General features: G+C 42.9%; 1 protein-coding gene across 1 annotated transcript in view; it reads left to right on the forward strand.

The window, feature by feature from the left end:
• Positions 1-27,076, forward strand: part of MAN1B1 (mannosidase alpha class 1B member 1) — a 313,998-nt gene that overhangs the window by 245,733 nt on the left and 41,189 nt on the right. The window contains exons 9-10 of the mRNA XM_085611248.1: positions 7,787-7,977; positions 18,160-18,280. Coding sequence (XP_085467374.1) covers positions 7,787-7,977; positions 18,160-18,280 — 312 coding nt within the window. The remainder of the gene's footprint in view (positions 1-7,786; positions 7,978-18,159; positions 18,281-27,076) is intronic.

Below are 27,076 nucleotides of genomic sequence, written 5' to 3' on the forward strand. Positions count from 1 at the left end.
ACCTTCTGGAAACATAAGACATTACATTTTATGGCAGTGCTTTTGCTTTGGTTTATTTGTTTCTCAGTAAATAAAACCCCATGCTATCTATTTCATTTAAGGCTTTTCATAAGGGACGGACCACTCTCCAAGTATCAGAGAAGAACTCTTTGTTATTTTATGTTAACTTATGTTACCTGCTATTTGCATAATGGAACATTCCCCATTTACGTGGTCTCTTTTGGGGGAGCGGGGTTATTTACTAATGCAGGTTCTCACGTGGTGCAAAGAGGACTCAAGCTTTGTGGCAGCTGACACCATTAAATAGGCCCACAGGCACAGCAGAAAGTTGTGCAATGATGCTTAAGCTACAATGCAGTTTTTAGCAAATCTAGGCACTAGTGCTTTCTGCCTCTTGTGATTCATCTGTGGGATAAGAGACCAATTGCATTGCAAAGCTTGTGTTCATTACTGAGATTTCTGGTAGTCATTGTACTACTTTAATTCGCCACGGGCTGTATGTTTACATAGGGGCATTGTTCATATGTCCCACCAACTAGGGCCGAAGGGTCACCATTATTTTTTTGGGGCTGCACAGACAAAGCACATCAAGACTAACTAGCGGCATTTTAATTTATCCACCAGCACACTGAATTTACATTTATGCAATCGCCATGTTTTAATGTTTTTTTAATTTTTTGTTATCTCTCTTTCTCAGCTCTGCTCCTCATTATGTCCGTCACTGCGGCTGCCTGCCCGCAAGGTTACTACTAGCAGCTGCAAACAAATGCATACACACAAACATATAAACAGACACAGGCACACTCAAACACAAAAGTAAAACCACTACTAAAAAAAAACTACACTGACCCAAAGAACTTAAGAACTACTGACCCATCTCCCTGCTCCTTTTTCCGGCTAAAGTCCTGAAGAAACCAATAAACAGCCAACTTGCCAACCACCTTGAGATCAAAAACCTCCTGGATCTGTCCCAATCGGGATGCCTCACCAATCACAACACAGAAACGTACCTAATCGCAGCCACAGATGACAACCAATCTCCCTTAGACCAGGGACAAATTGCAGCCCTGATCCTCCTTGACACAGTGTCACACTACACCCTCCTACGTGGACTCCATCAGATGGCGATCTAAGGAAATGCCCTTAAATAGATTGCGCCTTCCTCACCGGAAGAACCCAGAGCGTTCACCTCCCGCCTTACACCTCAGGCCCAAAGAACATCAACTGTGGCATTTCCCTAGGGTCCACACTGAGTCCAACCCTGATCAGCACATACATGGCCCCCCTAGCCACACTGGTCAAATCCTATGGTATGAACATCCTATCATACGCTGACGATAGCTCATTCTCTCCCTATTCTCAAACTCCACTAACACCAAAACCAATTTCCACAGGTGCATAACCAGCGTAGCCAGCTGGTTGCAAAACAAATGCCTCAAACTCAACACCGACAAAATAAAGGTACTTCTCTTCAGGAGCAACACCTCCCCATGGGCCGACTCCTGGTGGCCAGCGTAACTGGGCCCCTCGCCCACTCCCACAACCCACGCCAGAAACTTCGGCATCATACTCAACAACAATCTCACCATGAAGAAGCAGATAAACGCTGTCTCCTGAGCCTGCTTCCTCAATTTCCGTAAAAGATTAAGATGGCTCCACATCAACACCAGATGCTCTGTCACCCAAGCCCTCATCACCAGCCGCCTGAACTACGTGGGCATAACCTCACAACTACTGAGCAGACTGCATACCATCCAAAACACCGCAGCCTGGCTCATCCGCGACCTCCAGATAAGAGCTCACATCACTCCCTACCTCGGAGCGCTCCAAGTGCCAGTTCATACAGCTAACCCACAGCTCCAAGGCCCTGCACAACAAAGGACCAGCCTATCTCAACCACAGACTGAACATTCTACCAACCTGGCAGACTACTACGCTCCGCCTTCCTCGCCCAGCCGCCCTGCTTCCACAAAAGCAGAAGCAACGGCCGCACCTTCTACCTGGCCACCAAGACCTGTTATTGCCTCTTTGATTGATACACACAGGCAGGTGCACAAACACGCACTGAAACATGCACACAAACACACACCAGAAGCTCAAACATATGCAGACACATGCACGAACATATCACACAGACTCACATCCACCCACAGATACAAGCATGTGCACAAACATGCAAACACACAAACATACACAGATGTCTGAGAGCGAGGCAGGGTGCTATTGGCAGCAGGCCTCTTCCATGATGGCCAAAGGGTCACGACAATACCTTTTCAGAACAAGAGCACTGTGTGTTGCTTACTTTGATTCTTTAAGCTTCCCAGTATCGCGGGCAAATAGCTGAATCAACCCATTCCTTAAAAAAAGAAACCTTGCGTAATCTAACTGGTGCTCATGTAAAGCACCCCAATACCTCTGAGACGAGTTTGATCTATATAGAACTGTATAACAAAAATATGTAGCATTGCAGCCGAACTCACGGAGACCCCCTGCACTGTTAACTGCCATTGATTTAAATGGCTTCATATGCCACAAACTTCGGCTTTCGCAGCAGTCCGCAAATTACTATAGCCTGCAGTTATGTCAAACACGTATGTTTTGTATTTTAAACATTAACTTTGGCGATGTCTTATACGCAGAAGAGGGCTGAATAGTTTATAGTTGTGTTGTGAAAGGATAGGCATAGCTGTAAAGATTACTATCGCTCTCCTGAACTGCGTATGGGTCTTGTGAATTGCCGTAAATCCATGCGGTAGAAACAATGAAAACATGATGCATGTTTAACCCCTTGTGTGCCCCACCCTTTCCCCGCCCTGTGCCGGGCGTTCAATTAGCGGGCGGGGTTCATGACGAGATAGTCTCGTCATGGGCACAGCGCAACCGCGGCCCATGACGAGACCATCTCGTCATGGGCACTCAAGGGGTTAATAATATAAAATTTTCAATAAATATGCAGGTACTTTAAGCAAAGGCACAAACACGACGTTAAATAAAAATAGTAAGAGTTCTTGCTTGTATTTTTAAGCTTTACATTTCGCATTGCATTTGTGCAAATTTAAAATGCAAGTAGGGAATGGGACGGCGATGCTAGTTTCAACCTCTACTGTAAACGTAAAGCAGGGATGGATGGCACAGAGAAGTACTTCTGGAGTGCTACTTGGAAACCGAATTGCCAGGCATTATGTTAACAAAGAAGCACAAAATAAAATGAGGCGATGGTTTCTTGTTTTCTTCTATATCGCCACAGGTTTGCTATAAATACCAGGCATCACGTTCCTTGTCCAATTTCACAGGCAAATTGCCATTCCCGAAATTACACAAAGTTGTGGGATCTAATTGCATTAATGTCGTTACTGTATGATTTATAATTAAAAAAGAATGGAAAGTTTAACAGAAAAACTCGGCAGAGGACGTGGGTACCTTCAGCATATCAAGCAGACCAGTGAGGAAGTGACCCTGGGGCACGGAGAGCGGAACCAAGCACAGCAGTCGGCCTGAGGGAGGAATAAAAATAAAACGCAGGTGCGACAAGGGCGTTGTAAATGTGACCGAGATAACCGCATAATTTACAGCCCTGTTTACAGTGAAGCTAAGCTCAGAGCAAGAATGCTCCCCAAATGAAAAGGGAAGCGTTACGAAACATGGACAGGAAACCAAGAAAAATAACTACCCCAAAGAACAGATAAACGTCACATAGCGTAATGAAACCGTAGTTAGTCTCTGCTCCTGGGAGGAATGAAAGAGAAAATGAGGGACAAAGAGGCAGGACTGACCACTAGCAAGCAAAGATTTTTAAAGGACACTGAAACAAACAAATCAAAAGCAGGGGGATGACTTTAGGCCCACAAGAGACGTATACCAGAGGTTGTATGCTTACGCTCGACCAAAAAACAGGTTTAGTGGACAAAATATCTGCTCAGATTGAGATCACAGTGACTGCCTGTTTGTGGAGATTATAAAAGCAGGAGGGAGAGCCGGTCTCTTCAGGAAGGGAGACAGTGGAGGTAGGGTCACAGAAGAACATCTGCAGTCCTACAGGTTTCTGTACAGCATCTACATGCCCAGAATCCTTAACACAAACTCAAACCCTTTTTTTAGGGCGAGCCTAGAGCAGCGCATGCGCTGCTTGCTCGACTGTTAGTAAGGGGGTTTTCAAAGTGCTACCAGAGGCTTTTGCTGGCCTCAAGCTTGCATGCACGCGCGCTGCCGCCATGTGGGTTTCTGTCAAGGCTCATTAAGCCTTGCGTGCCTCTCTCCGCGCTTCAATTCTCTCCCCCTTCCCCACCACAGATCGTGCCACTCTGCTGGCCTCCACTAACCCCCCCCACCCCCCCATACTGCGTGCGAGGCGTTCACGCGGCCTAGTCTTTTTTAAATATGTTTGCAAAGTACAATCGTGATGTGCCGCTCCTAACCAAGTCTATCTTCAACGGCGCACAGCTCAATCCTTCAGTTCATCACACTCCAGGCCAAGCAGTGTTGTGTTTGTCTTTATTGGTGAGTGCTGTCCTGGCTCAGCAGATGGGACGAGGGTCTGGGCAACAGCAGCTGTTTTGGGGCCACCGCCATTTTCCCATAGGACTGTACTGCGGCGTTCACAGCTTCACGGCGATAAACACAGCACATTCTGTTAGAGCAGCATCAGAAGCCGCAGCCAAATCTTTCTCCATTGCTTTGTATCAAAGACAGACTGCACTCTATAAACTTCTTCTTCAGAGATAGGCTGCAACCAGTTACAGAGCTCCACAGCAACAAGAGTAGGCACGGTGAGCCGAAGCTATTTTCTATTATAAATCTTTTATACATGCCTTTTGTTTCACAGCTTCTCTTTTATATTTAAGTATTTATTTACGAAGGAAAGGGCAAGGGAGCATGCATTTCAAGTAATGGTATATTTGAGGTTGAAAAAAAAATGCCAGTTTATGCTGGTTTATACAATACCACAAAATTACTCAAAACTTCAAATAACAGCTCGAATAAATGCAAACAATCGTATTAACCAAACCAGCATTCTTTTGCAGGGCCGAGGGATGATTTCAGTACACTGTCACCGTTCTACTTGTTCAACTTTTCTTGTTCACAAATGAAGAGGTCACCCACCTCTAAGATAATCCAAATCACTATCATGCAAATCTAGCCTACAATCAACACAAGAGATAAAGATGTAGCTCCAATTTAGCGCAGAGAATGTATTAATCTGGTTTACTTCCAAATGAAAATATACTGACGGCAATATTAAGATGAGTTCTTGCGCTGTAACGTCCAGCAGCTTCAAGGTGTGTCCTTGTTGTGTGCATGCATGTGCGTGCACATTATGAGTGGAAAGGTGCATGTTTATGGGTATCTCTGTGTGGAAGGGGCTATTTGGGGTATGTGTGTATCAGTATGTTTGTTGTGTGTATCTTTGTGTTCTTTCTGCCTGTGGGTGTGTGTACCTGTGCAAGTATATCTGTGTCTACCTACGTGTGCTAATGGCCATCTGTGGTTCTCTCCGAGTTGTGCGTGTGCATGTATGCATGTGTGCATCTGTTTTTGTTTTGTAGACCTGTTTACCTGTGTGCTTGTTAGTGTGCCTGTATGCGGTGGTAATCTCTTCTAGCAAGACTATGGTTCTGTGCGTGTGCTTGTTCAATGCATGCGTTTCTGCGCTTGTTTCAGTAGGTCTGTATGTATATTTCTTTTCATTCAAATGTTTTTGTATATGCGTGTGAATGGTGTTTTTCTTAATATGCATGGTGTTGCGTGTGTCTTGGTGTAGGCTGGCTGTGCGGTATGTTTGTGTTTCTGTATGCTGTGTCAGAATTTGGGTAACTTTTATATACGTTTTGTATGTGTTTGTGCATGTATGTGTCTTTTTGTGTGCCTGTCTGTATTTCTATGATGGTGTCCTTTTCGGGTGGGTGTCTGGTTGAGGTATGAGTATTTGTCCAGGTATAGCTAGAGTGACTGTTTTCCAAAGCACAGCATATAGTGCTGGCAGCCAAGCCAAGAACGCACAAAGCAATTTCTTTGGTGTAAATCTGCAGTTGTGTTGCGAGCGGTCTCCTAGTAGGGCTCTTTATCACTACTCCTCCCTCAGCTGGCTGGCACTCGTTCACTGTGCTGTTACTGAGGCATCTCTGCCTGTCTACCATTTAAATGGCCTACTTATGGGAAAGTATCAATTAGCACAGAGGACTTATGCAAATTCCCTGTATTTTCACACTGCTCAAGTAAGCGTTGCCAAGTTGGCTTTAAAATTCTGAATTCCACGTACAGAGGTCTAAATTGATTCATCTAAGGAAAACAGAAAGTGAGCAACATCAGGAAAGGCTGTCTGTGCCATATGAAATTGTACCCTAATTACCATTCCCTTTTATGAGCAGGGCATGCTCTACATTGCAACGCATGCTGGTACTTGTTTGTACATTTGACTGCTATCTCCTTACTGGTAAACCACTCTTTGATCATTACAAAGAACAGAAGTCTCCAACCTTTTCTGTAATATAAGCTACTGCTGTTCAATGAAAATACCCCGCAGCTTCTATTTCAATAGTGACCACATTAGTGACCACATTAGGCTATTAAAATTACCAGTAGTGATCCCCTCAGTGCATCATGGAGGGTTGCCAGAAGAGAGATAACAAGCATTGGCATAGCCAATAGGTCTCGCCATGCAACAGTGGATTTTGTTGCAGCAAGGATATTGTGCTGCATAACTAAATGCTTATAAGGTCCCAAAAGCGAGACCTATTGCCTATGCCAATGCTTGTTTTGCATGGCATGGCACTGCAATAAGTACTAGGAAAGATTTTCAGCTTTTGCTTTCTTATTGTTTTTGTGGAGCAGCATCATTTTTTCTTTTCTTGTATCCATTGAATATAACTTATGAATCATGAAACAAAAAATGCTCGTGTTTCAGAATTTTCACTCCAAAGGGGGAATATTAGAAGACCGAACACAAACAATTGTTAACATCTTGATTTACAGGCAAACTGCCTAGAATCGGGATTTCATTACTGTCAATAGAAAACCCCATTATAAGACAGCAGCTATTTATTATTATAACTGAGAACTCTTATTTCAATAAATCATTGACTTAGTGTAGCACCACAGTGGCACATACATTAACTTAGAAGGACTCCAGCAGCATCCACAACAAGCAAAATACAATAGTGCGCACAGCCATTGACTTAAAAGAGACACCAGAGGCATGTACAACAGATTGAAAAACAACACAAACACAAGCTAATAAGAATCCATCCTGGCTGACCACGAGACTAAAGCTGGAGCCCGCATAAATAATGGTACTGCTCATCGAGAACATTATGTAAATGCTGGATAATATTTGGCAGGTGCTACATTAAAGAAAGTATTTTTTCTATTTAGCTTTTTTTTTTTCTCAAGAAAAAATAACTTCCTTTAAAAGTAACATGACTGATTGTATAGAGCATTTACTTATTTATTTTTCGTTTCATGCTTCGATTACGCATTTTCTATTAATACAGAGCCTCTTTCTTTTAGAAGGCTAAACCCTCTTTACAGAACGGCTTCTGCGTTCACCAAATAGCCCCTGCGACATGATAAAAACAATGGAAGTCATACACTGCAATGGGAACACTTCTTAGGACGCAGATAAGACAATGGCGGAAGGGGTGTTGACCCAAATCCTCCTTTCTGTATATTTGAAACCGGCCTGAGCGACTGACAGACCAACTCGCATACTGTTGACTTCAGCGTGTATACTATTTATATGAGCATTTAATTCCATCTGCCTGCTTGTTACAGGTTTTGTTTTCTGTTGCAGAAAGCAGTTGACCACGTGACCAAACATGTCCACAGCCTTTCGGGAAAACGTGATGGGCTTGTACCCATGTTCATCAATACCAACAGTGGCCAATTTACTCACCTGGGCGTCTACACTCTGGGAGCGCGAGCAGATAGCTACTATGAGTACTTGCTAAAGCAGTGGATCCAAAGTGGAAAGAAAGAGACGGAGTAAGAACTGTCACCATCATTTTATTTGGGGTTTCTAAAGTACATTGAGACTATTTGCCTTTATGATCAAATGTTTTGCAATCTTTGCCTGTTTTCTAGTTAACATGTTCTGCAATGGCCATTTCAGTCCCAATTTCTACACCACATTTCAGATGTTCAGACACCAGGTGAAGGCCGCTGGCCTTTTCTTCATCAGTTAATAGAATGGTCGGGTTCCTGGCACACGTTCGGCAGTGCCCTGTACTGAATGCATAGAAACCAGTGAATAATGAAACCATCCTTATGTAGGACACAGAAATAAAGGTATAAGAGAAAGGCAGTGGAATTCAATAGAAAGTCATTGGAAAGTTCTGTAGAGACTTAAAGTACCAATCTTAACACTAGAAATACATTTGCTACTATGGCCCAGCCAATACAAAGTGGACAAAGCAAGAAGTGGGAGCCATGAGATAGAAAGCAGCAGTATCTTAGATTCAAGATGCTTTAAAGAACATTGCTCATGCAACCTAGTGGCAAAGTTGTGCTACCCTGCACAAAGAACCTAGATCTTGTTGGGACATGCAAAGTTTGGGAACGCAGCTGCTATGCATGCACAATTAGCCCACTTCTCAAGGAAGGGGACAGGTGGAAATAGAGGGGCGAAGTTCATTGTGAACCTGCATCCTCGGGTGCAGTGAGGGCAGAGCATGGTCTGCTGTGCCCGCCGCCAAGAAAGTCCAAATCAGAGGTAGGAGCCACCTTCTGTGGACATGGGCATTACGACATGAGCCTGACCCGTCCAAGAGGTAATGTTTGGGACGAGAGTCTGACAGTGCACACATAACTCCTTTTTCTTACATGGGCAGGAACTCTTAATGTGTGTGACGTTCTTCTGTTTATGGTAATGGCAGGTTTAATTACAGCCACATACCCTTATTGTGGATGGCCTTCACTACCTTATCCCTACCAAGTCTTCCGCTTTCTTCTGCCTATTTTGTGCCTTCATTGCCACAAACCAAGCAGCCATGACCTGAATTCCTCTTCTGCAGTTCTCTTTTCTGAAGTGTGTTTCGCAAAACATGTTTTGGAGTTCTGAGTTTACTACTCTGCTGGACTTGCATGATTTTGTTGTTAGCAAGTATAAGTAAGTGTGAGCCCTCTTTTTTGCAGGTCGCAGACCAGGAGACCTTTCTTTCTGGATATACATCGCATAAAATGCAGCGTGTAAAGTGCGTTTCTCACCAAAATGTTTTTGTTTACTCTAACACGTGTTTGTTACCATACTGAATGTATGCTGCCCATTGTATTTACTCACAAGGCTGAAAGTCCTAATACAGTCCTTTGAGGTGGAAGCATTAATCCACCCTAAATGCCCTATTCCATTACCACGAGGCAGGGGCTTATCAAACAATAGGCTGGTTGGTATCGCCTCCTACAGGAGGAACCTGATATGCATTACATGCCTAACAGCAGAGATTCTTTTGAAGAGCAAAAACTGGTCGTGATGATTAGGTAGTTCTCGCTTCCGATGCTAAGGTTCCAATATGCTTTAGATCAGTCTTCCTGTGCAGATGCCATCCTGTATAATTCCACAAGCACTCGAGCAAGATAGCGGTGTGCCAAGTGCACAGTTTGGATTTCGCACAGGCCTCCTTTATGCTTAACATCGTATAATCAGTCAGTTCCAAACTATAAACTACAATGATCAAGCCAGGTTTTTTTTCCTCCAAGCATTTCATAGTAGAAATAATACTTCTTAAAGCTCTTTGCAGCAATTGATGTTATAGCTTTTACATTTGTGTGCTCTAATGCATTTCACATTATCAGGAGGGCCTACTTCAGCTGAAAAGGAAAGAGATGAAGTATGAGGAAAACATTTCTCCGGGAGGCACAGAAGGTTGTTCAAACCCCCATACCAATTAAGGAGTAGACTCCCTTAGTACGGGGACCTGTATAAGAGCTGAAGTCAATCACCGATGGCCTAGATACCAATATCAAAAGAATGCAGTGAATGCATTCCGTGCACTCATTCAGGTTTTGAATTCTTGTTCGTATTTCTTGGTTCCTGTTTTGTACGTTTTTATACAAGTTCCTCTCTGTAGCAGAGAGGGACGCACAGACCAGAGTCTGGTTCAGTAGCAAAAGAGATGGGGAATAAGAGATCTAGGTAGCAGAGCTTAGTGTACGCCATTCGATTAGATGTCGCCCCAAACAGGCCATAGGTCCATTGTCCGGTCATGACCAGCAGCTGAGTCTCACTCTGCATGTTTTGGCACCTTAGTACCTTTGGATCTTGAAAAAATCCAAGCCTCTTTATGGTACCCCAGAATCGCACCAAAAGCTACTTGGAAGGAGCTTTACAATTTCTCTTACGGGATTATGGGACAGACCCTCTTTCAGATGTTTCTTCTCTTCTGCACCACACAAAACCTGAGCACTGAACAGGCCAAGGGGAGAAGCATAGAGGAGAACACATCCTGTCAGCTCTCACTTCAGTACGCACAGAGGGAGTCTACTTCTTAATCAGTATTTGTTTTATGAGCCTTCTTTGCCTCCTGAGGAATTGTTTCCCCACATACTCCTGAGAATTTGATCACTTCCCCTCACTTACTTCTCCTCCGCCTTCGTTTACATTCTTGATATATATTCCGGTCCCTATGCAGGTAGTGTTTAATGTGTACAACATCACTAAACAAAATCTGTTTTTACTGTCTCTTCCAACAATATCGTTCCCTTGCTCCAATAACAGCTGGATAGGAAACAACCGCCTCAGGAGATGCTGGTTTGAATATGTCATACAAAATAACAAATTCATTTCTAAAGACCATTCTGTCAGATGCACGTGCATTCATGTGTGTGTCAAGAAATTCCGACACTGAACATAGAGGTGGACACATGCAAGAACAACCACATGCAACTCAACAGATCAGTGATGTGAAACTAAAATCCATGTAGACTGTGGACTTGGTTTCGCTCACCAATGTTGTTGCCTTTTTATTGCTCTGCGCACTTTCTCCATTTGACTTCTCCATGCCTATTGTAGCTATAATGAAATCTATTACTGAAAGGTCGGTATCCTTTGTGGACCAGGTCACTTTCAAGGTCAGCAGTCTCGGAGGCAGACAAGTCCTCATTCTCAATTATAGATGTAAATCAGTACACCCCAATTTAGTAGCTCTTCTGGATGCAGATGTAACGCTTTACAGCATTATCAAAGCTTTCCGGAAGAACACCTGGAAAGCTGTAGCAGTTGCAAGTTTCCAGGCTGCCTTCTGGAAAACGGTACCGACTTGAACAGTGGGCAGGCATTGCCACATTTATAATCTTATTTTTCAATCCTTCATGACGGAAAGCCAGTTCTTATGTGCAATTGCATATTGACCCCTCGTTGAGTATTTTCTTCCTTTGGAAAAACACCTCTCCTCACATCCTCACTGATTTTCGGGGTGATTCCTTCTCTTCCCACCTTGGAAAATAATTGGCTATTACCCTTAGAAAATCTTCAAGCTCAGTCAACATTTGTCGTTTAAAGGTACAACCTCACCGCACCAATCCTTGGCGCCCTATGTAAAGCTTGAAAGGCCTGCCGCCAAACCACTGGGCCATCAATGGCACATGCCTTGGCTGCCAAGTCTGGAGCCGGACTTCTAAATCCAGGGTTTGCTACTATTGCAGCACCCCTTTTGCCATTGAGAGTAGTTTGCAGTGAAAATACACACTACTGCTCCTGCTGCCAGTCCATAACTGCGTGACGGAAAAGCCTGCATTTTTTTATTTTCAAAGAGAAACCAACAAAGTAGATTCTTGTTTTGCAAAATGAAAAATCAGTGTCCCTGACACACTAGATGTTTTATTGCATTAAATGGGGGCATTGTCCGTTTTTTCTGTGAATATGGTCCGACTATGCTAACCATGGCAGTCATTGACTGTAAAAAATAGAATGAATGTGGCGTCCGACTGACTGCCATTTCTGTCATCAGCTGTGTGGAAAAGAGGGGGTTTTTTTATGGCGCATTTGGCTGTGTCTCCGGCGTCAGTAACACAGCTTTACCTATAAACAAGATGGAACAAGCATTTGCAATGCAATAGGTCTCGCATTTATAAGAGTTTGAGCTATTGGCATTGTAAAATTACAATGCTTTTTATTTATGTTTTGGTTTTAAAACAAATAAAAGGCATTGTCATTTACAATGTCAGTAGCATAAACTCGCATAAAAGCAGTGTGCGGCGTGCAGCAGTGTGCGGCGTGCAGCAGTGTGCGGCGTGCAGCAGTGTGCGGCGTGCAGCAGTGTGTGGCAGTGTGTGGCATGCAGCAGTGTGAGGCGTGCAGCAGTGTGTGGCGTGCAGCGGCATGCAGCAGTGTGAGGCGTGCAGCAGTGTGAGACGTGCAGCAGTGTGTGGCGTGCAGCAGTGTGCGGCGTGCAGCAGTGTTTCGTGTAGCAGTGTGGATGGTCTGATTCCGTTGTAATTGCCAGACCCGACCTGTTGCCAAAGCGCCAAGAAACCCTGTGCGGGTAGCTGAGCGCTATACAAGACTCTTATAATAACTCACTATTAAGTTACTCCCCAGTGGTGCTGGAGCTGCCCACTCTCTTAAGGAACTGTTGTCATAGTGCCTCTCTTTCTCCATCAGGCACTATAGTATGTGGTTTTCACTAAAGAAATTCGAATGACAATTGTGGATTATTTTGAGTTGAATGTAGGGTCTGTGGAACACTGTGGTACTCCATGGGAGGCTTTTAGGTCGCATATATGGGGTACAGCGAATTTTAAAAACTGCTGATGTTTTAAAATCAATCAGGCAATACCTGTTTAAATTGCAGACTTAATTAACTGAGCCTCAACACAAACGTTTCGGAAAGGATAATGCGGCATTATTGTCTGAGATTAATATCTCAATATTTGCATTCCTGGAGGCAGCTGAGAGCGAGATGTAGGCAAGCCACATAGGGGCACTATACAAATGCTGCAGTACAATGCACTACATCCCTTGCCTTCCACAGAATGCACGAGGCTGCAGCCCACCCCGCCCCACTTTCCTGACTGACCGCTTATGTATACAAGCATTTGCAATGAAATAGGTCTCGCATTTCTTAAAGTTAGAGCTGTTGGCGTTTAAAATGTTTTTGTACTTTTTTATTTGAAGTGGAGTGATCATATTTGCATAGCCTGTTGCCATTGGTATGACCTCTCGGTGCTGGAGAACGAGTCAATGGAAATTAGGTTATGAGGAGGGGAGATAAGTGTAATATACTGCTTGGAAAAAAAAGTAACATCCTGGAAGAAGCAAACACTTATAGGGAATGCAAGATCAAGTAAAGCATGTGAATTGTAAGCAGGAACAACATTGTTACTGTGGGGCTCGCAGACTGCTGTGATGTGCCGCTGGTGATGGAAAAGCACAGTGAGATGCAGCTCTGAAGCTGCAACTCGTACATAAAGCGCGGCACACTTATGCCTGGTTGTTTAAAATACTTCAAAGGGCTTTCGTTTTCCTTGAATACCATATTTTACCTAACAAAACTACCACAATGTACACTGGAGCCCGTGTGTAAATCCTATTCTTACAACAGAATTGAAGTTTGCAAGAACCTGATTTTTATAGCCCACTTGCTACCAGTTTTGTGGCCACTTCATAGCACTGTAAATCCAACATCCACGGGGGAGGAGAATGAACGTGAAAGAAGTTGACGCGCTGGAAAAGAAGCAGGGACGCTGGCGAGGAGGCGACGAACATAGGCAGGACGGCACTAGCACCTGGAGCCAGAACGGTGGTGTTTGGCGCTATCAAGCCATGTCCCGGGGCTGTAAGGGCCGACGAGGCTGCAGGCAGCAGGCTTGCAACAGAGGCACCTCGAGTCAACACGGTGGATCGGAAGAGACCGCCAGGAAGCAAAAGATTGTGTCCCGGTCTCATGGGAGGGTGGCCAGATAACGCGCCGCAGGATGGGTCGGAGCGGTCGACGGTGTCCCCGAGGACGATGGCGTTATCACAAGATGAGCACGGGCCGGGATTTCCATAACAGTAATGGACCGGGTGGGGGCGCATTAAAGCCGCGATTAATCTGCATAATAAGAGTGCAGCCGGGACGGGATGCGAGCGGCCCCTAGGGCCAGTAATACTAAGAATATAGAAGGGTATGTGGCGTATAAGTCTTCCCGACGGCATTTGTCAGGGCACATGAAACAAGAAGGGCTGGGCGAGAAGGGAGGGGGGAATGCCAGCAACAGAGGAGCCCGCGAAAGTGAAAGTGATCGTGATTACGGTCGCTACGGAGGAAAGACACATGGCGCTGCGCGCGTGCACGTTCACGTGCACTGTAGCTTTAGGCCACGGCAGCACTTTGAAAAGCCCAGATATAAAATGTCTCTTTGAGCCTTTGGCTCACGAGACCTAAAAACCAAGAGATTGGTGGAAGCCCCGTAGCCACCAATGTCTTAATGAGGTCCTTAGAGTTAAAAAAGGAAGGTAAGGCACGGACGAACTAAGGGACTGCTTCTCCATCCCTAAGGTAGATAATCACTGACACCGAAATGTCAAACTAGAATCTTAACAAGCATTTGCAATGCAATCGGTCTCGCCTTTGGGACCTTATATGTATTTAGCTATGCAGCACATTAGCCTGGGCGCTGAAACATCTACTGTTCTTTAACACACCAGGTATGGAAACTCATGGAGAGAAATATTGCCTTTCAGCGGGAAATGGTATAGTCCAAAGCTCTGTTTTTAATATAAAATCAGGGCCTTCGGTGGTCATATCACTATAATATTTTTTTCCAAATCTTGTATTTTCAGTCTACGGGTGCTCGTGGAAGACCATTTCTGTGGACTGGAATCTAGAGAATGCTTAAGTGATAATGGTATTTTACTGACCTCTGCTGGTCGTTTTTTAATCAAGACAGTTAAATAGAGGCAGCTGGACAGAAAAAAAGGCCCTAAGCGAAAGCAGACAAGTCCTAGGGCTGATCTCCAGACCCCACAAAGTACATACACATAAGTATATACTAAAGCATATACAAGAGGTCTCGAATGCTCGACCTAAAAACTAACAATGTTAAATTCCTTCCACCTGAAGTAAATGAGAGTTCCTTTTCTAGTCCTCTTGAACCAGGCAGCTGCTTTCCAACAGTTGCAGATGAACAAAAACCTGTAGCATCTAATACCTAAGACGTTGAATGGTTTGTGTACACGATCACACAGTGCTAACAACTTCATCTTTTCATTGGGACATTCAGGAAGGTCACTGATGTGTTTTTAATGGCAACACTTTATATGTACCTTCCACTGACTAGGTTGTCAAAAATGCAAGACCGATATTGACCACTAAAGTTCCATTTCCTTGAACCTACAAAAGAGGTATGATCAGACTTCACGTTCATTCAAAGCCTTAAGGGAGGCAGGTTAAAAGGTAAACTTTTTTCAGTGCCCTACGGAAAACACACATTTCTAAAAGCAGTCAATGTGACTGCTCTTCTTTAACAATGGAGTTGCGCGGGAGTACTGCCCTCTGAGCACTCCTCGACCCGCAGGCTTCTGCCTGTGCCTTATCCCTGGGTTTAGCTTCCTCCAAAAAAGCCATTGCTGATTGGATAGTCTCCTGCATTCATTTTGTTACCAACTGGCAATAAAATAAACCTTTAACTGGTAAGCCAAGAGCACATTCCACTAGGGGCGGAAAGCAACTTCTACCACTTGGAACAAAAATGTTACCCTTTCAGAAATTTGTAAGGAGCAACTGGAAATCTGTTCACACGTTCACCGGACGTTACAGTCTAGATGAAGATCATAGAAATGATGCTCTGGTGGGTCACGCGAATCGGAGAAATATATTTAATTAACTCAAGCAGATTTCTTGACATTTTCTGCATCCTTTATTGGTATATAATTCAATTTTTCATTGCACTGAGGATATGCTTACAACTTTATTCTATGTTTAACACAATTAGAGAGAATTCTTTTGCAGAAGGTAAATGTTCCGTGCTTGTAATTCTAGTTCTTCATCATAGGTATTCTCACTGAAGTCATGAACAATCGTCCCTCTCCCACGGCTGGCCATACACTGCATTTGTTTACAGATCATTATTTTTGGATGTTATATAATCCAGTTCAAAATGAACTGAGCCTGTGAGGCAAACTGCCAGTACAGTGTATGCTGGGTAATGGAAGCTGCTGGATCTTTTAAAGTTAGTGTATGTTGAATGCAGCGGATGCCCTTATGCCCTAACCAGCACTTATCTCTTCATTGTTTGCTCTGCAGGTTTTTACGGTTAGAGTTTTTATTTGATGGCATTGTTCACATGAAATGCTGCAGTATGGTTCACAGTTACAATTAAACTACCATAGAGTTCTACAGAAAAAATACAGTTAAAGCTGACCTGTAATTAATTTATGAGGAGATAGTGCAGCTAGAAAAGAATCTTCTACACATCAAACCGCCGCCCATTCGCTTAAGAAAATTTATGAACTTAAAATTCTCTTCTCAAAGTATCTGCTCCTAGTTTTCAATATCAACTTGATGACCAGTTCCATCTTTTGCTCTACGGATTTCGAAAGGGTTCTATTTTAAACATAAAATAACTCTTAGACTTTTTTCAATGTAAATTAAGGGATCATTTAAATTATGGCAGGTAGCACCCATTCTGCCTTGTCAGCGGAGGCCCCAGTCTCCATTCCATATAATAAGAAGCCTGCTTCCCTGGCGGGAATCTCACTGCCTTCAAGAGCATACACAAGTAGAGCGGATGCACCGAAAACAAAAGTGTGTGATGAGAAGGTGTAATGCTTTTTGGCCTCACTTTGTTTACTTTTTTTGTTCTGAAACAAACTCCCAAAGCGGTAGTTTGTGTGAGAAAAACAAACAAAATAATATCCTAATGCTCATGGATGTTTTCTTACTGGATGTCAGTCATTCTTTATTCTCACCTTCCCAAGACACTTATGCCTTGCATGGCATGGAAACCCAGTGACTGTTGTCTCCTCTCAAAAGGGATGTGGGGACCGTGACTGTAACATGGCAGCCTAGTGGCAAATGGGCTGTCAAGTTAGGGGTTTCTACGCGTAGATTGTACTGTGGTTCGGCGGGTGTGGAAATCATGCGGTTCTAGACCTCTAACTGGGATGCAGAACTGTGAGTTTGGTGGGACAACAGAAACGCCAATTTACAGTGGTTCTCACATTCTACCAAACCCTTATAGACACCCTTAATATTTTCTCTGTGAAGGTAATGCTTCACAGCTCTGATGTTTCCAGGACCTTGAAGTATGTTTGGAAAGAATCTCTTCTTTTCATAATTCGTCATTTTTTTTATCAAAAATGTTGGTCTCACCATAATAAAGCAGCACTATGGCAAGTTGGGTCATCTCTTGCATACTCAACGTTTAATACAAGATATGTTCAGCATCCTTTTAGACTGGATGCTTATTCCACCAATCTAAAGCAGCATTATTGAATTATCCAAGGGCATACATCCATTGCATACATTTACTAGGAAGTTCTTTGGACTAATCTGCATGTCTTTTGTATGCATAGCTCACTGAGTGCATCTTACTACAAAGGAGTAGCTAATCATGAGGTTCTCAGAAACCTGTTTGCTTGATGTTTGGTATGGCATATGCTACCGATGTTTTTAGAACTATGAAATCATGTTATCACCCAGTTGTGAACGCAGTAAAGCAAAGCAGCAGAGTAATGAAAATGTGCCTTATTGGTGATTCTGGTACTCTTAGTTCTGATGCTCCGTCCTTCAACAGCCACCCAGATTTGTATCCTGAGAAGCATATGCCGTTCTACTGCAAAGCATTGTGGAAAAAGACATGTGGAGAATGCGCTGGAACTGTTGGTGGAATATGGAAGAGATGATGGGTGGTTAGGCCACTTCACAAGGAGCAGCCTATGTTGTTGATTCCCTCCTCAAAACAATGTACAGTGTCCACATAGAGAAATCTTGGGCAAGATAAACCATATGTAAGCAAAATCATGCCATGTCTACATTCCCAAACAATTTTGAAAGGCAGTGTGTCCAAATTAAGAGTGCCTGGATCTTCACTGCCAAAATCAAAATAAAAGATGTTAAAAAAAAAAAAAAAAGTACAGGAGTCACGTTGAAAGTAGTTGGTTCCATTTATATAGCACTTGACAAACCAAGATTTGTCCAAGTTTTATTTACATGAGAAGCTAAAAATTTAAATGTTATTAATTAACAGGCTGTTGGAGGATTATATGCAAGCCATAGAAGGGGTGGAAAAGAATCTTCTTCGTAAGTCGGTGCCCAGTCGTCTGACCTTTGTGGGGGAACTTGCTCACAGCCGTTTCAGCCCAAAGATGGTAACTATCAATATGTATTTGTTGTGCTTAGGTCTGGTTCTGTTTTGTTCATAATTTGTTTCCCTCTCGTCTTATCAGTGTCTCTAGTACAAGTACAGTTGTACACTTGACCTACAATAAAAAAGACATATTCCCAATTTTAGCCACCATTGAGACCCTGAACCCTACCACAGTAGGCAGCTATGAATATTTTTCCAGGAGAATTATTTTTATTTGGGTGGTAAATTGTATGCCTATGTAAGACTGGAAATAGTGTTACACTTTATGATAATTGTAAAATGGTGTGCGAAGGTTGCGAGGCAGCACAATGTGCTAGAGGCAGTTTGCATCAAGGAAAAAGGTTGTGCTGTTCCAACTTATGCTGTATTTGCTTTCAAAGTGGACACAGGCACTTTTAAATCTGCCTCTGGTTGTTGTATATAGTTTATTTACATTGGACTCATGGTGTGGCAGTTTTGAGGATCCACGTGACACTGCTTTAGAAATTAAGTCTCATATTTTTCAAGCGATTCTAGAGGGTAAATGATGTCTGTTTTGGCCAGCTTTCCAGTCCGAACTAGTTGAAGCTTTCCCACCAAGTCTTTGTTAAGACAGAGAGCTGTGTCAATAATTAAAAAGTCATCGTGGTTGGCGTTTGAGCTTCTGCATGTACCGAATGCTGCTTCGTCCTGACAACGCCTGTGGCCTCATTGACAGTCCTGCAGACAAAAACGCAGGAACCTGTTTATTTTATAGTCATCACGGTGAGATTCTCTCAGAGGTCCATAAAATCTAGAATAGCTCAGCACATATGCGCAATCTTGTAACACATGTTTAAACAATTTTGTGTCCTATGCCAATCAAATGAACAGAAAATTTGTCAAGAAAGCCACATATACTGATTGTTGTTTTCCTTAAATACTAGTTAACCAGATGGCAGGTTAAACAATATATGTTGTGAAAATACCGCTACCCAATTATTGTACTTTAGATTGAAAGAAAAACAGGAAATGGGGCACCAGTGTAAACATACACATAACAGAATTAGACCCTGATCCCTTAAGATTCTTAGAAGTGCTTGTATGGTTTGTCTTCCTGACCACCCACTCCATGAAAGACTGAGGGATTTTTCAAAGATGTCAATAGGAAGCTGTAGGTCAGGGCATGAGTGAAAGAAAGGAACATTTGTTATAGAATGTCAACTACAGTATCAAAGGGGGGTGTGGGGTTCACCAGTCCACCCTCTCTATCTTTCATGATGTCACTTCTGAAGGTAAGTGGGAATCTACTTGCTGTTCCTGGCAAACATCATCTCAATTGATGTTAAGGAGGTCAACTTCTAGGCTTGTACGTCAATACATATTGTGAACAGGGAGGCATACCCATGCTTAAACACAGAGAGACTCCAAGTAGTCAGAGAGAACATCGAGACACCTGTCAATATCAAGAAACATTTTGATGTTGCTCGCTCTCCACCTCGGAGTCTTTCTTTTCCATGAAAGTGGGGTCATCTTCCACCTGGACAACCATAGTTCCACCTGCACCAACTCCTTCAGAGCCCTGCAGATTGGGTGTAGCCAATGAAGTATGATGACCAATCTCACCTCCTGCAGAGGCAAGTTCTCCTCAGAAGGTTCAGCCATCATCAGAGTTCCATGATACAACTCACACTGACTGGCCTGTTACCCAACCTTGTTGAGATGTAGTAATTTCTCCAGGTCCGTATCATGGCAGTTGCAGAGTTTTGCTATCTGGGTGTTCCAGCAAGTGATGCAGAGAACAGGAGACTCTCATTGCTGATGTTGTGGTGCTTGCTGTTCTCCGTCACCTAGTCCAAGGAGAGAAAGATGGTGCAGATCTTTGTCTCAAGATTCAGGCTCTGTTTTTTGGCTTGTGTCTAGATAGTGAGATTCACAGTTTTTCTCTAAATTGTCCCAGCAAGAATCTTTCCGATTCATCGTCTGATGTCTTTTTATGAACTCTCAAATAGAACTGCAAAGAAATTCAATTTATAGACTACCACTCTTGAGGTCCGAGCATGAATCATTTTTCAGGTGAAGCCACAAGCTCATCTTATTGGGACATTTGTTCCTGGACTCCTTCAGCCTACGAGATTACTGTCACAACCCCTTTCTCTCTTGAGGCTCTCACAGAAACTCTGGAGATGTTGTTCAGATCACCAGATTTTGGTCCCAAGTTCCTGGAGATGGTCTCAGTAGATTCCTTGGTTTTTGAAGCTGCAAAGAAGTTTAATGCAGATGGCTTGACTTCCTCCACAGAAGTAAAGTAGCAGATGGGATGCGTTGGCGAGAAAAATTTGTTAGACATCGCCTAGTATTGTTAAAGCAGACCCTCTTCAATTCTCTGGAGTAGTTATGCTCCATCCTTTTGGGGCTCAATTCCTGGCATGTCTTTCAGTAGAAAAAGACAATTATCCAGAGATAGTTAAGGATCAAATCATAACATCTGATAATCTGATTGGCGTAGGAGAGAATACTGCGGACCTGGCTTACTGCTGACATTTTTCAAGGGGTTCCAGTGAGATACTATTTCTGGTTCTGACAAACTTTGCTTACCCCTGATGAAACAGACTACGCTGGCATTGGCCTTCATCAATTCATCTCTTTCAGTCCTTAGTTGTATGAGAAAATACAGAAAATTAAATCTAAGGTGGAGACCTTGATATATATGGGTCTAGGAAAGAGTTTCCATGATGTAAGAAACTGGATCATTATTTGGAGTGGATGACTACCCACCTCCAGGAACAATCACAGCCCTTGTCAGAGTTAACCAAAGTCAATTAAATGGAGCTCAACCACCTGATAACTATGGCACTGAACAGACAGGTGTAACTTAAGTCAATGTGCAAAGTATTTATGCAGTACGTGAATAATGATAAAGTCAAGATGCAAAACAAAAAAAATCCCAAACTGAATTAGAAAAACAGATTCAAATTTAATAAACAAAATGACATAAATCCAATAAAAGGGGCAGGAGATGTCAATGGACATGGTAGAGCGGGATCTAAGTGCAATTTAAAGTTAACTGATCGAGCGGAGGTCGAATACACTTACCATGTTTGCTGTTTATCAAGGATTTTACCTTCTGACTTAGTCCTTTAAGTCCCACAATAGTACACTTCTAAAGCCTCCCAGGACCTCGGATGAGCCACTTAGAGACTTACAGGGTGTTGGGCATAGGCCAACAGCAGCGTCCAGTTGCCGCTGGGCAGTTGCACGAAAGGCCTCTTGCAGCTTGTTGTATCCCTGTAGATTGAAATGGAGGTCAGCCTTATGACTCTTGTAGTCCACTTCTCTGTCCTGGGTGCAAGAGGTAACAGGCTCTTTCCTTCAGGGCTCTTCTGAGGTTACAGCAAATGGTAAAATCCTTTTTTTGAAATTTTGTTCATCCAGAAATGTTCTGAAGTGAGCCTGGAGGTGCTATATTATTGTCTGGTCTAACTAGTGGGTCGGGGTGACTCCTGGACACTCTCTAATGGGGTAAAAGTTTCCGGGCCAATTCTTCTTCCTTTTTCTGCAGTTCGTTTGCCTTGCTTATATAGGCACAACTGCCATTGGCATTTTCAAGATGACAAAAGTCTCTGGCCACACTAAACCTGCACACTGAGAGATGGGTGTGTGAGTGTCTTAGGGAAATCACCAATGTCCTCCAACATCTAACACTAGGATCTAGTTTGAAGCGGGCACTATACCCTCTACGAACTCAGAGACAGGAGTCTGAGAGGACAAAAGCAATGTATTTCAGCAACCAGACAAGGGTTTCACATCTTGGTTCCTGTTCTCTGCCATAAGTGTTACACGTGACTCAAAATACTTTTCATTCTGAATTTGACAGTCCGGTGTCACAGGATGCTCACAGCCCCAACTTTGAATATTCAGTGGAGTCATCTCTGCACATTCAGTTCATCCTGTTGTTTGCTCCTGGGACGCATTTTCACAGCTCGTTCACACCTATTCAAGGCTTAGCACAGGCTGGGAGAAGCTAGAGAGCTAATGCAAATTAGCCTCCAGGAACTTCAGGCAGGGCAAAGTTACTTTCCTTAATATTTTTTTAAATTCTGACTTCATAATTTAATTAGATTTGTAATAGCTATACAAAAAGTGCTGTAGGTATTTATTGTTTTTAACTAGTCCATTTCATGAGTTAGCAGTAGTAGTATTTTAATCTGCTTTTTTGTTTGCTACATAGGTCAGCTAGGCCAACAGTGAAAATAGCTTTTTGGGCCTTGTCACTGTAGGGACATGATGATATTTATTTTCTACATGTCCCACTTTTAAATACAATTCACCATATCTTGTCGTCTTTAAGGCTTACAGAGGGTGACTTACTAATATATAACAAGCATTGGCATAGCCAATAGGTCTCACTTTTGGGACCTTATAAGTATTTAGTTATTCAGCACAATATCCTTGGTGCAACAACATTAACTGTTGCATGGTTAAACACTTATAAGGCTCCAAAAGCGAGACCTATTGGCTATGCCAATGCTTGTTCAGTGTTGGCAAGTTGACAGTGCGCGTACCTTTACGGCAAAGTACTTGAAAGAGTGAAAACACGAGTGTCCTGGCGCAAGACTGCATGTTTTGGGGAGGAGCCCTCTTCCGAGAGGTCTAGGACACCAGCAGCCCGCGAGCGCAATTTAAGTACCATGCTGCCCAATGCAATCAAAGAAAAGGGTACCACTTGCCCACCATGTGGGTACTTAAATGCAGCACGGACGGGGCGGCAGCGGGTGCCGCTAACCACTTGGCGTCTGTGCCACTGCACCTACTGCACTAGTGATAGCAACAACACTCGCTGCTGGGCATAAAAGGGAAGGACTGTGGACTCTGGTACGAGGAAGAAGCAGTAACTCTTCAAACACACAGATGCTGGCCAAGAGACCTGGGATTCGGTCCATTCATACGGAAGAATTTGGCATTTTTAGTGCACTTGCAGGCTTATTAAGAAGCAATAATTGAGCTGATGCCCCATCATGTTATATTGAGAAAAAAAGTGGACCGGGACATAAAACGGGTGTGGTCTTTTAAGGACAGAGCAGGTGCGTTCAGGATCTCTTCTACGTCAACGAGATGATTGATTTTACATGCAAGCAGAAGTGTGTGGGATGTTAGGACACAACGACACAGCAGAGGAAACTGCTGTATGTTCTCTGTATATCGTTTTTTTTTTTTTTATTCCAGTTTCTAAAAACGGTATTCTTAAACAGGGGGGTGGGTGAAAGACCGTAAGAAAAAAAGTAAAAGGGTGAGATGCTGAAAGATAGGAGGATCAGAAGAAAATGAGAACGGGAGACAATAAAAATAGAAGAAAAAGTAAAACAGCGGATGGATAATAGAAAAGGAGAATAATAAAAAATATATATATTAAAAGGATAATGAGTCAGTAACATGGCTAACAGAAAACTCGGGGAAAATGGCTAAAGGAATAAGGAGAACAGAAAGGGAAAGACTGGAGGAAATGTGTTGAAGACAAGCAAAAAAATAGGTAACGTAGGGTATAAGAAAGCACGGACATGTAATATTTAACATAATGAAAGGAAAGACAGGCGTATAAGAAATACAGAACAAAGTTCGTTGAGAAATAATGAAAGAGAACATGATAAGCTGTAAAAATTATGGTAAAGAAAAGGGGTTAAAGGGAGTAGTAATGAAAGAGTGGAGAAAGACGAAGGAAATTGTGAGGGCGGGGTATTAGAAGAAAATGAAAAAAAGAAAGGAGGAAAAGAAAGTAAGAGACGGAACAATGGTAAAGAGATAATGAAAATAAGTTTGACATAGACAGGGGATGGTTTAACTAGAGAGAATGAGCAAAAGGGGGGACAATTTTAAAAAAATGCAGAAAAGCGAAGCACGTAGGAAAACAGGAGAAACAAATGAGGAAAAAAGGGAAAATAGATGAGAAGAGAAGGTAAAACAAGCAATGGCCGCGCGGCCGTGAAAGTGACACGGAAGCGCGGCCCGTGAAAGTGATCGCGATCAAGCGCGGTGAGCGAAGTGATATGTGGTGGGGGAGGGGGAGAAGCGGAAGTTGTGTGACGGAGGAAAGACAGATGGCGACTGCGTGCGTGCACGTTCACGTGCACGCAAGTTTTAGGCCACCAAAAGCCTGTGGCAGCACTTTGAAAACCCGCACACTAAATGTCTCGCAGAGCAGCGCATGCGCTGGCTCAGCGAGACCTAAAAAGGGGGACTTCTTTCCTGTCAAAAAGGGTTAAATTAACAGGTTGAACTGCTTGGATTTACACTGCAGCAATCAGGTTACCTAGTGTTCGCCTGTAGCAATGTTTTCACTCGTACTATAATAGATGACACAATAGGTGCTGCAGTCTACAATTGACATTTTACTTCCAGGCCCTGTGTTTACTTTTTACACTATATACTAGGGATTTACAGGCAAGTTAAATGTGCCAATCAGGAATAAGCCAGTTTAAACATGGTTAAAAGGGGAGTACAGGCACCTTACTACTGGTTAAGGTGCACACAGTTTTAAAGCAAGCAAAAGGCAATAAATCTGGAGTGACCATGCAGAAAAGGCAGATTTCCCACACTGTACTAGAGTATGAATTTGAGCGCTGTTGGTACCTGTTGAGTCGGAGGTCTTCAGGCAGATCAAGTAAGAAATGCAGTGACCGGGAAGAGAGAACATAATGAAATGTTACTCGTGATCCGAGTTCCACATCTTATCTTTCACTTAAAGGCATAGAAAAAGTAGCAGACATGTTGTTTGTATTAAACTCCCTGTACATTTGTGCAGCATAGTCAGATACCTATAATAATGGGTGTCAGGAGTATCAAGGATGTTATGCTGTCATAAATATTCCTTCTTTAGAGTCTGGAGAGTTGATCTCTGTCTGTTAAACTCCAAAGTGGTGTCACAGACACCTGGAGAAAATATGTGATCCACCACTACAAAGGCCACTTAGGTGTTGTGAACACATTTACACTGGCGTTAGATAACCTTTGGTATGAGCATATTTGTGACTTCAATAATGGTCCAGGTAGTGACCTTCTTCACTAGTGCTGGAAAGAAATTGTTGAGGTTTATCTGTAGCACTTGATCTTTGAGTAAAGTGGAAGCTGTCCAAAAGTTTTGTTAAGCTTTCTGTGAGCCAGTTGTCCATGTATGGATGGATAAATATATTTTTATCCTGAGATGCACTTCCACCACTAAAGGTGTGCAGGGGTAATTTCAGGCCAAAAGTCCAGACTTTTTGGTAGGATTGTGATCCTTTCTTGATTACAACCTATGAATCCAGGGCTTTCTTGTGGTTCGGATGGCAAAGGTGCATAACCCGAAGATCTGTTTTGCATATTCAGCTCTGACAGTGGGGTTGAGGGATGATCTTGTCGATATTCTAGCATTGGGAGTTAATTTCTCAATTTTACCTATTTGGATTTAAGCCGAACATTGGCATGTATTCCTGCTTGAAGCCTCTTTTTCATACAAGAAAATAGTGGGAATAAATGATGTGGAAGATCTGCTGATGCAATGGGTTGTTTGATCCATGAGGTGTTGTGCAGTGCCCTGGTTAATAAGTGGCTCTGTGTTGTCTTGACTGCATGTAAAAACAAATTATGAATTCTCATCCTCTGTGTGTGCTATACTTCACAGGAACAAAATAGGCATTTAGAACACACATTTTCCATCAGAACTAAGGTTGCTGAAGGTATCTTGGCGTTCCAGAACGAAGAAGAAAATACAATTTTCAGTTACAAAAAAAAACTGAGTTTCAGAATTTTTACCAAATGGTATGGAATAGATTTTTTTTATTGCTGGGGGGTTACTCAACAAACCTTGCTAGGGTTTCGATGGTCTAAATCATTAGGTTCATTAAGATTGGGACCAAAAGAATTAGCAGCGTTGACTATGTTCGATGCTACAGCATTTCATATCAATGACTATTGGGCTTGGAGTATGTATACAACTTTGATAGTTAATTGATGCCTTATGTATAAATGCATCATATAAGGCATAATAAAACCTCATAGAAGAATATTACGAATATTCAAACAATTATGTAAAAAAGAAAGAGGAAAATTAAAATTATGGAGTCCCTAGCCCACACAAGCTATGCTTTTATGGCAAATTTCACAAAAATGATTAATATCACTCGACTGAGCTGGACCAAGCTGATTTCTGTGGCCTCTTGAAAACACTTGCGGAAGATGAGGTTTGCTGTTCCCATGGTAATGACCTTGTGAACAGTGGGAATATGGCCAACTTGCATAATTCTTGAAGGAAATGCCACTGAAGGAATATCCCATCGAGGAGTCACGCAAGACCTACACCTTGAGGATGCAAGTAGTTTTTTCAACTCCTGAATGATGAGTTATTGTGCAGGAACTTCTGGTGCAAAAACAGATGCAAATCAAGATCGGTAAAATTAAAGACATAGATGGGTCACTACAAGAGTCGGAGGCTGGTGTTCGTGAGGTATTTAAAAATGTTTACCAAAATTTATACGTTAATGAAAACACTATAGATCCGAGGGATTACCTGGGGGGAACCCCTTCTGTAGGCTTAGGTTCGGCTCAGAAGGAGATTTTGTCTACCCCCATAACTTGGGAGGAAATCGAATCAGCGATGGCATTTTTACCCCGGGGCAAAGCAACGGGGCCAGATATGATCCCCTTGGAGTTTTATATTCTCTTTCAGGCTGAACTTTGGGATTCGCTATTTTCATTATTCCAGCAGGCATTCAATGGTTTAGTCCCTGATTCATGGTCTAAGACGACCATAATAGTTTTCAAAAAGAAAGGGAAGGATGCGCTTGAACCGGCCCCATATATCGAC

The sequence above is a fragment of the Triturus cristatus genome, chromosome 1_2 (genome assembly GCF_964204655.1).
Source record: "Triturus cristatus chromosome 1_2, aTriCri1.1, whole genome shotgun sequence".
Classification (NCBI taxonomy): domain Eukaryota; kingdom Metazoa; phylum Chordata; class Amphibia; order Caudata; family Salamandridae; genus Triturus; species Triturus cristatus.